This window comes from Aythya ferina (assembly GCF_964211825.1).
Source record: "Aythya ferina genome assembly, chromosome: 10".
Lineage (NCBI taxonomy): Eukaryota > Metazoa > Chordata > Aves > Anseriformes > Anatidae > Aythya > Aythya ferina.
The window spans coordinates 20020888-20034825 of NC_140306.1; the positions used below are offsets into that span (position 1 = coordinate 20020888).

At 40.9% G+C, this 13938-nt stretch overlaps 1 protein-coding gene across 2 annotated transcripts in view; it reads right to left on the reverse strand.

Annotated features, from left to right (window-relative positions):
• Positions 1-8124: 8124 nt before the first annotated feature.
• DCP1A (decapping mRNA 1A) overlaps positions 8125-13938 on the reverse strand; it is a 35770-nt gene continuing 29956 nt past the window's right edge. For both annotated transcript variants that reach the window (XM_084530491.1, XM_084530490.1), the window contains 2 exons: positions 13290-13508; positions 8125-12004 (listed from right to left, as the gene is read on the reverse strand). In XM_084530491.1, the coding sequence (XP_084386617.1) occupies positions 11924-12004; positions 13290-13508 (300 nt within the window). In that variant the 3' untranslated portion in view covers positions 8125-11923. The remainder of the gene's footprint in view (positions 12005-13289; positions 13509-13938) is intronic.

A 13938-nucleotide genomic window follows, 5' to 3' on the forward strand; every position in this document is an offset into this window, starting at 1 on the left:
AAGTAGTCGTTTTCCCTTAATCCATGACCCCTTCTTTCCTTTATTTATATCGGGTGGCTCTCCTCCATTTTCCTCCTCAGTGTCTGAGCAGACACTGGGAATCGTTTCTGGAGGAAGGGCACTGCTGAAGCTCCTCCATCTACTCTCCGAGAAAAGAGAGTATGTTAAAGAATACATATTTCCTTTCTTTTTCCTTTTTTAAATACAATTTCTGAAATCAACGCTGCGGCCTGGCAGCAAATACTTACGGGACTAAAGATGATTCCTCATCCTCACTGTAACGTTGTAGTTAACCTCCCAATGAACCCATCTCCCCAGGAAGCGGCCATTTGAGATGGGAAGGGGCAGAGCAAGAGGAAGCTCTCCTTAGCCTAGCTCTTCCCCGAACACCACCTCGCCACCCAGCACCAAATTCAATTCGCCTGCTCCGCCCGATCAGTAGAACGGGCATCCGACGCTGGCACACGCCACAGCGGTGGTTCTGACGTGGCTTAAATCACCTATCCGCAGAATATCTCGGGTCTGTACGCTCAAATAACGCAGTATTTGAGAAATAACGCCCAGAGCTCACACTCTGAGTGCAGCCCAACAGCACCGAAGCACCGGTAGGCTAAACATTCCAAACCTGGCAACAAGGCTGACCCAAGCAACAGCACGGAACCCTTCTGCACCTTCAGCGTGGACATCAGCGTAAGGAAACACAGACCTCCTCGATCCAAATTTTAAGCGAGAAACGCAAAAGGTCACCCAACCGGCTTGTTTTCAGCAAGCTAAAGGAGAAATTAAGGCAACAACTGGGTGCATCCAGAGTTAGTTAGATCCTGAAGGCGGTTCCTTGGGGGAACGGAGGAGCAACGCGCCAGATGAGGGCTGCCTTACAGCGCACCCCTTAGAGGCACTGCTACAGAAGGAAGGCAGAAGGTTGGAACTCGAAATAACTCGCAAGGCGCCCGTTAAGGGGGAAATCTTTCATTTTTTTCTCAGCAGAACCTCCCTTATTCCCCCCCCCCCCCCCCCCATGAAGGCAGCCCAGGGACTCTTTGCTTCCTTAGGGAGAGGGCAGGGACGGGGCAGGGTGGTGGGACAGATGGCCAGAGGGTCGGATGGACGGACAGACAGCCGGACAGAGGGCCCAGCAAGGCCTGAGGAAGGGCTCAGGAGCGGGAGGGAAGGGCAGGGCAAGGGGAAGGGCGGCCCCAGGCCTGACAGGGGACCTTGGGCCTAACCCCGGGCAGCAGCTCCGCGTCTCACAGGGCCCAGAAGGGGCTGATACAGGGGGAGGGAACACCCCAGCCCCCAGCCCTGCCTCCAGGCCCTGCGGCCTGCACCCCCCCCCCCTCCCCTCAGGGCACCCCGACCCACAGGGCCCGCGACACGGCCTGCTCCCCCTCAGGGCAGCAGAGGGGAGCCGGGCCAGGCAGGAGGCCTTTCCCCCGCTCCCCGCTGGTCTATGAAGGGCTCTAGTTACTGGCGAGCAGGGATTTTTACCGATCCTGGCCGGACAACGAAGACTACTTATTAGAGAAGTACAATTCTTTTTTTCCTTGTGATAACTTTTCTTGACCCAAAAACAGGATTGTGAATGAGGGAAAATGAAAGATGGGGACGTGCGGATACTCACGATGATGCAGCCTTCTATCCGCATGTTCACCTGCTCATAGAGCCACACCTGGATCCTCAACCTCTGCAGAACAAAGGAGGAGAGTAAGTCGGGCCACAAACACTGAGCAGTTTTGTTCTCTCATGTGTTCAGAAATACCTGCTAGCCGCGGCCACGACAGCTCCCAGACGCTCCGAGGAGCAACTCTCAGGGGCAGTTTCAATGAGCAATCTGACATTTTAGCGTTATACCATCGGGTGAATACTACACGTTTGGTGAAGAACACGTTTCCAGTCACAAGGGAACACCCCTGCATGCCCGGCTACACGAGGGGGAAACGCCGGGCTCCTTGTGCCCACTGTAATACACAATAAATGTTTGTTCATTGTCTTTTGTATTATAAAAACAAGGAGTTCTGTTTGAGGAACGGGAGTTGCAAAAGCTCCCTGCTGAAGTAAGGAGCTGTATAATACTTGGCTAGACACTATGAAAATTCTTTTGCTTAATGTAACAAAAAAAGAGAACCCCCTCCCCTTCTCTCCTTCTGCATCTCAGTTGCCTCTTTTGTTCAAAGACACTGCTGCAAAGTTCATGTAACCATCTCCTGATAAGTTGCTAAACTAGTGTATCAACAGGAATCTCACTCTGGGCCAACATGACCAAATAAAAAAAAGAAGTTGAACCACAACGCCGAGGAAGACTACAGCCTTCATCTTCACGACCACCAGAGGGACAGAGACAACCCCCTAGCAACAGTGCGCGCAGTCGCAGAATATACCAGGATGTGCTGCGTAATCCCAGAATTACCAAGATATAAAAAGGGACCCTGGTGGGGGTGAGGTGCGTGCTGTTAGCGGAGCTGAGACTCACGGCCGCCCAGCGCTGTTTTGCTTGCTGTTGCTTACTCAATAAATTCTATTATTAATGCAGTGCTCTCTGAAAATTAATTAGGGGGGCAACTTATAACACCCACCAGCACGCTGCACAGCTCTCCATCCCCCACAGACCCGTCCCGGGACACGGCCAGGAGCCGAAAACTCAGCGAGGGTGTTAGAAATGGCTCAGGATTCAAATTAGGATTAAATAAAAAATAGGATTTATTAAAAGAAAATAGAAGAATAGAGGTAAGCAATCAGTGCTGGGTTCACCGGGAGTCTCCGCTCCACCAGGACGCACACCAGCCACATCAAGTAGCTGATTTTTATGCTCCTAGATTAATACATATTCATTACTACTTCTAAAAAAAACAGGTTATTATAATTAGCTTCCAGGGTCCAGTCCCTCCTACTGGAGCATGCGCATCAGTCTCCTCTGGGGGTCTCTAGGGGTCTTTTATGCTGAAGGCTCGTAGTCTTCCTCTCCAAGTCCTTCCCCTTTGTACTCCTTTGGCACCGTACCAAGTTTATAGAACATTTTCTGCAGGTCTTGTCTCCCAGCCGTCCTTCAGCTTCTTTTTTTCTTCTTCTTAATCTCTTGGCCACCTGGCCAGATACCAGGGGTTTGCATAGTATCCCATAACAGTCAGTAGTTGTTATCAGTTGTTCTGAAACCCCCAAACATCAAAGACTTCATACAAATACAAATAACTTTCTTATTGACGCTTCACCAGTAATTAAAACATTCTTCACCAGCCATTCACAGGGACAGTCACACCTATAGCAGTGTTAAGTTAATCTTGAAGAAGACAAAAAAAAAAAGGCTGTAACTGTTAGAAATAGAAGTCCGGAATAACAAAAGCAAACAGGTTCATAAATTTGAGGAGTATTTTCTGAAGACTTGATAAATTGACTAGAATGAGGGGGAGACTGGGACACACTGCATCTGTGGTTCAAGAATTAAATTGCCAGTGCAGGGCCCAGAGGCAGACAGGACTGTTCTTTATGGACACGAATTGTTAACACATAACAAGAGGCGAAGGCTGATGGTAGAACAGGGCTTGGGGTGAAGGGAAAGCGAGGGCAGGTGGGCGCAGTCTTTGAGCTCTCCTCATCCTGATTTTGGTTTTTCTCCCCCATTTCTGGCTGCGTGCGAGCACCCGGAGCCGGCAGAAGTCCCCGTGAAGTCCTTCGGCACGATGAAGGCCTGCATGAGCTCCAGCAGCAGTTTCGTCGGTGGAGGTTTTCCCTGGTGGGGCCGGGGCGTCACAGCACGCACGCGCGCGCACACACACACACAGACACACACAGACACACACACACACACACACACACACACACACACACACAGAGATGCGTGGTTTTGTCCAAACATTAAGTATTTACAACAAATTCGACAAGCGCTTTTCCTCTGCCAGCAGCAAATGCCTGAGGGCCCCCACAGCTTCACAAATCATAGCGGGAAGAGCCTACTGTGCCACGAAAAGTTTGGAAAATAATTCAAAATTGATCTGCTAGGGGAAAAAAAACGATGGCTGGTGGCAGGGTACACAATACACCCGAATCTCAGCTCTGTCCTCCGCAGGGTCAGTGCCCACGCCCAAGCGTGATGCTGATTGTGAGAAACACTCCGTAGCCAATAACTTAGGCTCAGGCAAGGATCTCAGTGAAGTAGTAATTTATTCGCGATTGCAATGGCGGGCGCCCCACAAGCAGGAGAGAGCGCATCTACTAGTTCCAAAACACTGTTTATATACCTTTTGATGGCAGGACCCTCCCCTGTTTCCCCACTGAGTGGGTAATCCAGATTCACAATCTATCTGATGCTTCACAAACAATGCATGGCCTTCAGTCGCCGGCCTGTTAAATTTCAAATTTCTTTTGACATTTTTACTGCTTGAAGTGGTAATGTTTCTTCACTTATCTGACTTGACACCATGATTTTCACCTAATTGTCCTAAGGAGTCTGATTGTCTGCATTTTACAAGGTCGCCTGCTAAACTTTCTTATCACTGTAAGCATATCTCAGTACCACATTCCCTCCTTCTAAACAATGTAACTCTGCAAAAACAACATGTCTATTCCCACATTGATGGCACCCGAACATTTGCTGTAGCAGGCAGCAGAGCCAGCAGCTCAGGGGAGCAATTTTTAAAACCAAGAGGCACTTAAACAACCCTTCATCGACCCTGTGACTGCGGCAGAGTCCCAACTGCTCGCCCTGGAGTCCTCACACCAGCAAAAAGCACCAACCAAAGCCTGGGGGAAGTTTGGTACAGCACAAGAGAAGGGAGTGGGGGTAGCGGAGCCGCATGGCAGAGCTGCTGCTTTTCACCATTTGATCCTCCCTGATAATTGAAAGTAAGGCTGGGTGGGCTGACCCTCACCCCCGCTCCTGGCAGCAAGTTTGGTCCACAACACACTGGAATAATGATTCTGCTCCCTCCCACCCCTACAGCTTCATCATCTGACAGGGGTACAGTCAAAACAATGGCATACATGAGTAAAAGTCAGGAGTTGACATAGTAACTCCAGGATTTGGGTATCAACTATCTGAGAAATCAGAAGGCTTCTCTTGTGACAGGGCCTTCCTTTTCTCTTTATAATAGGTGTCTTAACTCTTTCATCTTGAAGATTACACCAGGAGCAGGGCTTGCTATAAATCCAACAGATTCTACAAATATCTGATTTGTGTAAGCTTTAATTTTAGCTTCTATCTCACTTCTTGTGGTAAATTTAAAATATCAGAATATTCCTTCCCAGCAATTGTTACATAGGAAAACTCCAACCCTAGAGAGCAGAAACTAACTTGATGCGTACTAAGTAAACTAGGGAAGGCCATTAGCATTACCCATAAATCTCAGTCGACATGAAAAAGCCAGGTGGATGACCTGCTAAGCCTTTCCCATCCCTCTTACGAACCACAAGTAGTAAAGCAGGATATGCAAGCCATATGCTCTCTAAATTAAGATCACATAGAGCTCTGCATACATGAGGCAGTCTGGAGGATCTTTACTTTGTTGATACTCTCAAAGCTTCTTGACTTATTTATGAGGAAAAAAGAAACAACTTGTGCATTTACATCACATACCTGCATGGTTCTAAGTGAGGCCAAGGGCAAGTGATTTCATTTCAGTCAGCATATAAAGGAAGCTTATTCCTTTATGGTTTAATTTTCCCAAAGCTTATTTTGAAAATGGTGCATCTTGAATTTTAAAGAATAGGTTATGATAGAAATATTTTAAGGGGTTTATTTTAAATGAACAAAGAAGGGCTAGATATGAAAAGCCATGTTCTAAACAGCAGATTTTAAGATATGAGGCCATAAAGCAAAGACGAATTATGTACTGCCATGAATCAGACAACTCCATTATGATGCTTCAGGATACCTGAAGGGTAAAGAAACCCATAGACCTGGCAAATTATATATTGCTACATCATTAGAGTAGGGAAATTGTGCCTAACCCAGCCTGTTTATGAATACATTCTGAAATATTTGTGATTCTTAGAGGCAAGCCTCATTTGAGGTTTGGAAGTACCTGAAGAAGGCATACAGCAGTACAGAAACAAATCTGACTTCAGTTCTTCTGTGCTTTAGGAAACCTCTTCACAGGCCGTACTCATCGCCCTACAATATTGTCTTTCACATTTACTTATATGCCTTTGATATTCCTTCCCCTTCTCAGGATTCCTTTCACTTCCCAGGAGTCTCCCACTCACTGTTTCTCTCCCTTTCATTTTATCACAAGGATTCTTTCAAAAATGCAGCAACTGCCCTCTTTTCCAATGTTTTTTGAGCCTATCTAGGAGTCGCACATGAAGAAGGATTGAGAGAAGGTTTTTTTTGTTGCAAAACTGTCAAGGACAAACTTCACTGTTAATAACCATATTGCAGTTACAGGTCTATCACTGGAGTGTAACCCTCTGAGAACAGCAGGACGGTTGATTTAAAGTACATCCCTTACAATCAAAATTTGGAACAGTGAAAAGCCAATTCGCGCTTCAACTTATGTTAAAATGAGACAAAACATTTTACTATCAGGCACTGAAAATAACTTTAAAAACTGATGAACATACCAGTTGAGCTGTTATAATTCATAATCTTCTGAACTTCCAGTGAGGACACTAAACTTTTAAAAAGCAAAGTATCTCTACTATACTAGATACTACATTTAGTAATTTGACTGCATCTTGTTCATAAACGTCAAAAAAATTGTTTGAAGGATAACAGTTACTTATCCTCTAAAAATGACAGAGTGCTAATCCCAGCCCTGTATATGTAATCCCAGTTCTGTATATTGAGAATGAAGTATAGCTGAATCTTGACAAATACAGGACTTCCCTGACTTTGATTAACTTGGCCCATGAACATGAGCTACAGAGCTGTCTCCAATTTGTTTGAAAAGCCAGTTGTGTCATTTCATTCTGCAAGTCTCCAAATGAAATTTGAACAACGTTTAGTGGATGAGTTTTAGGAAGCTTCACGCTTACTAGTTGGTTCTACCCCAGTGTTGTGTGTCACCGCTGTATTAGAGATGGACTTTCTGCTCTGAGGTACTCTCCAAAAACACTACTGTTGAGCACACACTAGCAGGGAAAAGGCCCAAAATACTTATGGTTACATGAAGCAAGTCACAATTATTAACTTAATTTCAAAAATAAAATGGGAGCTCTTCGACGGAATAATAGTACACAGTAACACCTAGATTCAGGAAAACACAAGGTTAACAGCATCAACAATAAAACAACAACAACCTTTCTCAGTACTGATCCAACAGACAACATCTAACAGAATTTAATGCTGGATGTTAGGCCATTTCCATTTTTTCCTCAGTTCTGTTTAAAAAAATCCCTGATTTGTGTACTTGTTTTATATAGCAGCCTTCTGTCAGAAGAGGCTCCTGTATAGAGCACAGAAGCCAGCTCAGTGTGACCCAGCAGAGCAGCAAAGGCTGTTCCCCAGTGACCTCTCATGATGCTGGGTACACCTCCCAGTCCGATTCCTAGGGGAACATTGTTCCTATTTCAAATGGGTGTAAGCAGCCAGGTACAATTTAGGGACTTCAGTGCAAGATTTTGTTTAATTTCAAAATCTGTTCCAACAGAACTTCTGCTATGGTTTTTCTCCTTAACAGCCTCCACTTAACTGTGAAGTTTGGATAGAACAGTTGCATGACAGCAACCAGGTATGGTAACTAATTCCTCTCCCAAGTTGATCAATGACCAGCATTGGATTCATCAAGTATCATGTCCAATGTCTAGATTGATGAGAGGGGGAATACATTAAAAATGTGGTAAGGAAAAGCACTAAAACCAGTTACAGCTGCTCTTACAAAACAGTGAACCTGCAACTGCCTTTCTTAATGTGGAAGGAAATTAGTTTATCAAATTCAAAATGCAAGCTCACTTACAGCCATGCAGAAGAAGGCCAGATGCTATTACATGTGACAGATGCTATTCTGAACCATCCTTCAAGCAGGCATACTACATCCTCTTTCATAAAGAAATGCCATTTGTTTTTGCCCCCAGAAACTGAGACGTTTGAATTTCTTGTTTGGAAAACACTAACCCCAAGTCAAATCTGAATTTACCCTCCTAGCAGGCTACTAGCTCTAGAAACAAAAGGAAACATTGGAAGACTTTAGGAGGTGCTGAAACATTTGTTTTGAGGTTTTATTACAAAAATATATTTGCAAACATACAAAATTTTGGATGAAAAATGCTCATTCTTAAACATTTATGCAATAACTTAATAACGGCAAACATACATAGGTGCTATAAAATCCATACCATACTAAAAATGTTAATGATGCAGTATCTACATTTATTGACTTAAAATTGTTTGGGTTCCGTTTCCAGAAATCTGTCCTGAAGCCTCCCTTCCCCATGGTTTTCATGCTTAAAGAACATGCAAATGAGTATGTAACTGGTGCATCCACCGAAGTGGTAAAACTCAGAAATTGCTAAAAGCACATAATGTACATTAAAAAACACAAAACAACCATATGCCCATACACTGAATAGATAAATATAAATAGACAACCAAATTAAAGATACTGCAATTTTTCCAACTTGAAGTAAAGATATTGCATCTTAACATTTCCGTAACATTGCCAGACAAAACTGAGGTGATATATATTGCACACATTCCTCCTGTTAAGATACGCTGTACAAAGCAACCAAAATAGCTGGCAAAAAGGTGGGTGATTTGTTTAGAATACTATTTAAAACAAAAAGTCCCAAATTAACATTGGCTTTTAAAAATGTTTCAGAAAGTACATCAGTGACTACACATGGCATAATGGGTTTCAGAAATATACCAAAATGAAGCAACTAGAAATGTAAGCAAAAGTGAGATACATCCAGCAGTGAGTTTTTAAATATTATATTGAGTATCTATACACAGTTAAACATATATAAGAAATCAAAATGAAGTACTTAAATTTTTTAAACTTTATTCATTCTGCAAATCTTGTTTAATTTGGAAAGATATACATCTTCTAAGTTAACAGATGTTAGGCACCTTTTATATAAACTTTGCATTATTAAATAACAGCAGATAAAGTCTAACTACAAAACTGAGAATTCCAATTTTCCTGAATAGTTCAGCAGCTGTAGGTTTTTAAACTGTCTTTGATCAGGCTTTATTTTTTTGTTTTTAAATTAAAGTGACTTTAACATTAGCCACAAAAAATCATGCTTAGATAATGAAATTAATTTGGGGAGTATGGTCTAAACTAACTTTTTCACTCTCATAACTAGTAAGTATAATCCCATTAACCCAGTAGTTTTATTAAAAACCTCCACACACTTGAAAATTGTCAAAATAATTTGCTGTGTTGATCCATGGTAACTTGCTATACCCTAGTTATAGCTACATGCTGCTAACACGAATCAAGCATGTCAACAAACTGGTAGTTTTAGGTTTATGCAAAAAGTTTAAAAAAAAATCAGGAATAAAAGTTTTTAAATAGCACAGTCTACATTAAAAAATTCCAAGTTTTACACTGTAGTTAAGCTTGTGTATTACAACGCAACTTATCTTTAAAGAGATTTGTCTGTTAAATCTACTACAGAGTGCTACTCTGGCACTCATAAATCAATCTCTGCAGTGTATTGGAGGACACCTACATTCATTCCAGTGTCTGCTGGCCATACATATAGAGGCCAGGCCAGACCAGACATGTTCAAGATGAACAGGTCTGCTTGTACTACAAATGATTTCACTGTTTCCTTTCCAATTCATTTTAAAAGTTGGGGGAAACAAACCAATAACATCTTGCTACTAATACATTAAATAAAAACAAATGAAGGATATTCAGGTGTCAGAGTAGAGTCAAACTCTCAAAGCAGCATTGCTGCTCAAAACAGTATTACTTTTGTCAACTGCACACAATTTAAGAACTCAAAATATAACTCCTTCCATTGTTCCTATAGATCTTTGGATACGACTGTATTTAGCAACCAGTATAAATATTCATAATTAGCTTCCAATATCTCTGTTCTTCGAAACTCATTAAAACTTCCTCCAAAGGAGCTGGAAGTTGTACATGAAAAGCCAGGAGTTAGGAACTTCATCTTTGCAAAAGGACCTCTGTATTTGGTTTATACCTAATTTGAGTCTCATTGTTTATGCACATATGCAGTATCATAACTCTAGAATTTGTGTAGGAAGCTCCCATTTTCCTTAACAAGGCTCAGTGTCTATATTGCTGAATTCAAATGCTACCATTAAAGCCAATACAGTTCTTCATGAATGTGCATGATATTAGCATCATTCCCTGAATCTTCCATTTTTTTTTTTAATTTTTTTTATTTAGCAAAATACTATATATTTTAAACAGAAACATTGAACTCAAAGGCGGAGAAGAGCTCTTCAGAAGGCAGATAGTGCTAAAGAAGATATATTTTTTCCACTAAAAAAATATGAAAAAATAAAATAGATCGAATACATAAAATGTAAATATTTGTTTTATCTAAAACATACCAATTTGTGAAAACTCACAATTAAAGCTCAATTAGTTTCCAATGAAATGGCCTTGACTACGTCAACATGTACTAATCCTTAGGATACATATACATACGTATGTTTTTTTGTAAGGATCCAAACAATTTTTTTTCTTCAATTTCAACAGTGCTTGGGGGCATCATAACTCAATACAGATCATCTTTCTGCTCAATAAACCAAAACTTTTCTACTGCAAAAGCATCCTTTAAAACTACTATTGCTGGAAAAAGTTGAGACCTGAAGTCTTATTAACTACCTTTGTATGACTTCAAGAAACAAATGCAAGCTATGGGCTAACCAATACAGCAGCATAAGAAAATATAATTACAAATTTTTCTGACTTCAAATGGGAAAGTATGAGATTAAACTCTTACATTACTGAATTATAAAATCACATAAGAAACACTAACAGGTTAACTATATAAACTTCATAAACAAGTATGAAGTTTTTACTACATAAACATACTTCAGACTATGAAGTATGCATTAACAATCTGGGAAGAGGGCAAGAGAAACGCATGCATTTGTTCCCTATCTGCATAGTTTTCAACACCGCAGTTCCAACACAACTGAGGAATGAAACCCAACTAAGATATGGTCCATCCTTAAGCTAAAAGGGAAACCAAGTAATTAAAACTATTTCAGTCAAACACTACTCAATGGGAAAATAGTCTTTCAGTGGTGGTTTCTTAACTATACATTTAAACCGAAATAACTTCAACATACAACAGAATTATTCCATTGCTTAAAAACAATACAATCACTGAAGTTTGCATATTTCAAATTCCACCTTTTTAGAGAAAATGGCCTTAATCACTTGAATACCTGTTTAATGTCAGGGATGGAGAAGCAGTACAATTAATGGAATATATAACAGATGAATTGATGTGCATTAGCTAGAGACTGTTAATGTATTGAGCAAATCACATTTTTAAACATTTTGCTAAAGATTTAGCTCTGAAGGCCTGGCGTCCAGATCCCACTCTTCCCCACAACTGCCAATTTAATCACTTAGCATTTTGCTCTCACCTTAAAACTGGAACTAGGTTCCCACAACAAAGTTTTGTCTGGTGTGGTGTAGTGTACTGTACTATGTATTTGCTAGTTTAGAGAGTATGAGTCTGTAATCCTTGAAAACTGAATACAGCTAGGAATGAAAGCCAGCACAAACACCTGCATATTCCATTAATGTGAATGAAAGATCATATGCAACTTAACTCCCTTCCCCAATAAAAACAAAGGTTTGCTGGTGATGATCACAGTGAAAACCTAGATCGCTTCTGAGAACATTACTTTCGTAAGTATTTAAGGAATAGTCTTTCCTAACAGGTTGAAATTCAAGACATTGAAAACTAAATATTCTTTTAAAAAAATAGTAGTTTTATAGATGAGGCATAATTGTTTCTAAAGTGGTAATATTCTAAGTAGATTTAGCTTCGATTATAGCTTAATGTTGTCTGTATTCTTGGTTAGGACTTGCAAGTAGACTTCGTGAATAGTGCTGAGAAAGCGGGAATCATTCTGCAAAAAAAAAAAAACAAAAAACAGAAACAAAACATCAGAAACATTAGTAAAAAGATACCAGAAAAAGTATAATTTAAGTCCATTTAAGCTATGCACAAAGATCCCTACTTACGTTGCTATCTACCTGAGGGCTAAGGCAAGGGAACTGGGGCAACTTGATCTGGTGGGTGGTATCCCTGCCCACAGCAGGGGGTTGGAACCAGACAGCCTTGAAGGTCCCTTCCAACTCAAGCTTTCTATACATTTATATTAATTCTATGATTTAAAAATTCCTGTCAAAGCATTACCAGGAAGTGAAATTGTTTAACTGATAGACAACATTTAGAGAGATTTCCTGAGTCCTACTCCTTCAAATGGTATATATTTCTCTAGGCTGAAGATGTAGTACTCTTTCTACAAAAATCTACAGAGCAAATTTATGCATCTTGCTTGGAACATTCTGTAAGTAATCCCATGCTACAGGGTATGTCCATTATGGCTTATGTTTAGCTGTCTCTATAAGTAAAACGAAGATTAGAAAGCTGGCTGGAATATTTGTCTCTAAAATCACTACAGTGATTCAGACTACTGGGGGGAGATTCTCTAATGAGAATAAGACTTCTGGCAATCGAGCTCAGTTGCAAGTCTTACAAGTAAGCTAGTTTAAGTCTTTAAATAAAAAATACCAATATGCAAATTGTGCAAAAATAAACAACACAGATAAGTCAGGCAATCTAGCTGATGTTGGGATCTGGCAGTGGCCCTTTTGATCACAGCTTTTTCACTAGGAAGATATTGTTTGCTATTTTAGACCTGTGTTTTGGGTGTAAAACCTAACATTAGCATGTACAGAGCAAGAGAATCCTGAGTTAACACAGTACAGCTGTCACAGCAACTTCTACTGGTTACCTACAAATCTCACTATGGCTACTCCCAGCATTACACATTTAAATCAGCTAAATATTTTAGTCACTAGGGATAGCAACACTAGAGCTTTGTAAATTCCATTTCAAAGACACATACTTTGGTTAAAGTACAAGAACAGTTCTAGGTAAGTGGAAACAGGAAAGCTTTCCCAAGGAAAGCAGAAACACCTACAAGGACAGTAAAAACAGTCCCCAACCCCCATACAAAGGCTTCTACAAGTGTAACTTTTTCCTCAGGTGTCCACAAGTTCATATGGATGTAAAAGGACATCTGAAGCAGAGTTGTCCTTCCAAGTCTTCCTTCCATTTCACAACCAAAGTCTGGCTAGTCTACTTGGAACCCCATCCCTCAGATATGGAGTTCTTTAAGGACAGACCTTTATTAGATGTATCAGTGCTTCTTGAAGCTGGGACCTACTGAGAACAGTAGGAGGTATAGTCTGAATTTCTGTTGTTCCAAGTGTTAAAGGTGAAGAAGAATTGGCTTTATTTTCCACTTCAATAGCTTTTGTAGCTGACTGTTGGAAAACACTAGGAGACAAGAGTATTGAAGGAGCTACTGTAGTTGTGGCTGTAACAAACTGTGGAGGTGTGACCTGTAAAAGAACAGAAAGTCAGTGAGCACCACCTCCAGTAGGAACGAATGCTTTATTAACAGACAGAGATAAGCATAAAAAAAATTAAAAAAACCACGCTATTACTACAGGTCAGTTCGGTATTACAGAACAGTTATTCATAATGAGGAGGTATCTGCCTATGAAGGGTACCTGCTCAAGGGCAGTTCCAATAACTTTAAATTTGTATCTAGATCACCAGATCTTGCTATTACAAAAAGTTTCGTAGTGGTAAATTCTGTTAGTCTTTTCTTCCTCTACCTGCCATTTTACTGTCCTGATATCTTTTTCATGAAACACAAAGTATTTCAAGAACACTGAAAGATGGCAAGGCAAGGATTACATTTTATGCCTCTTGGGTGCTTAATGCTCAACTGAGGATAATATACACCACAACAATATAGGATAAATA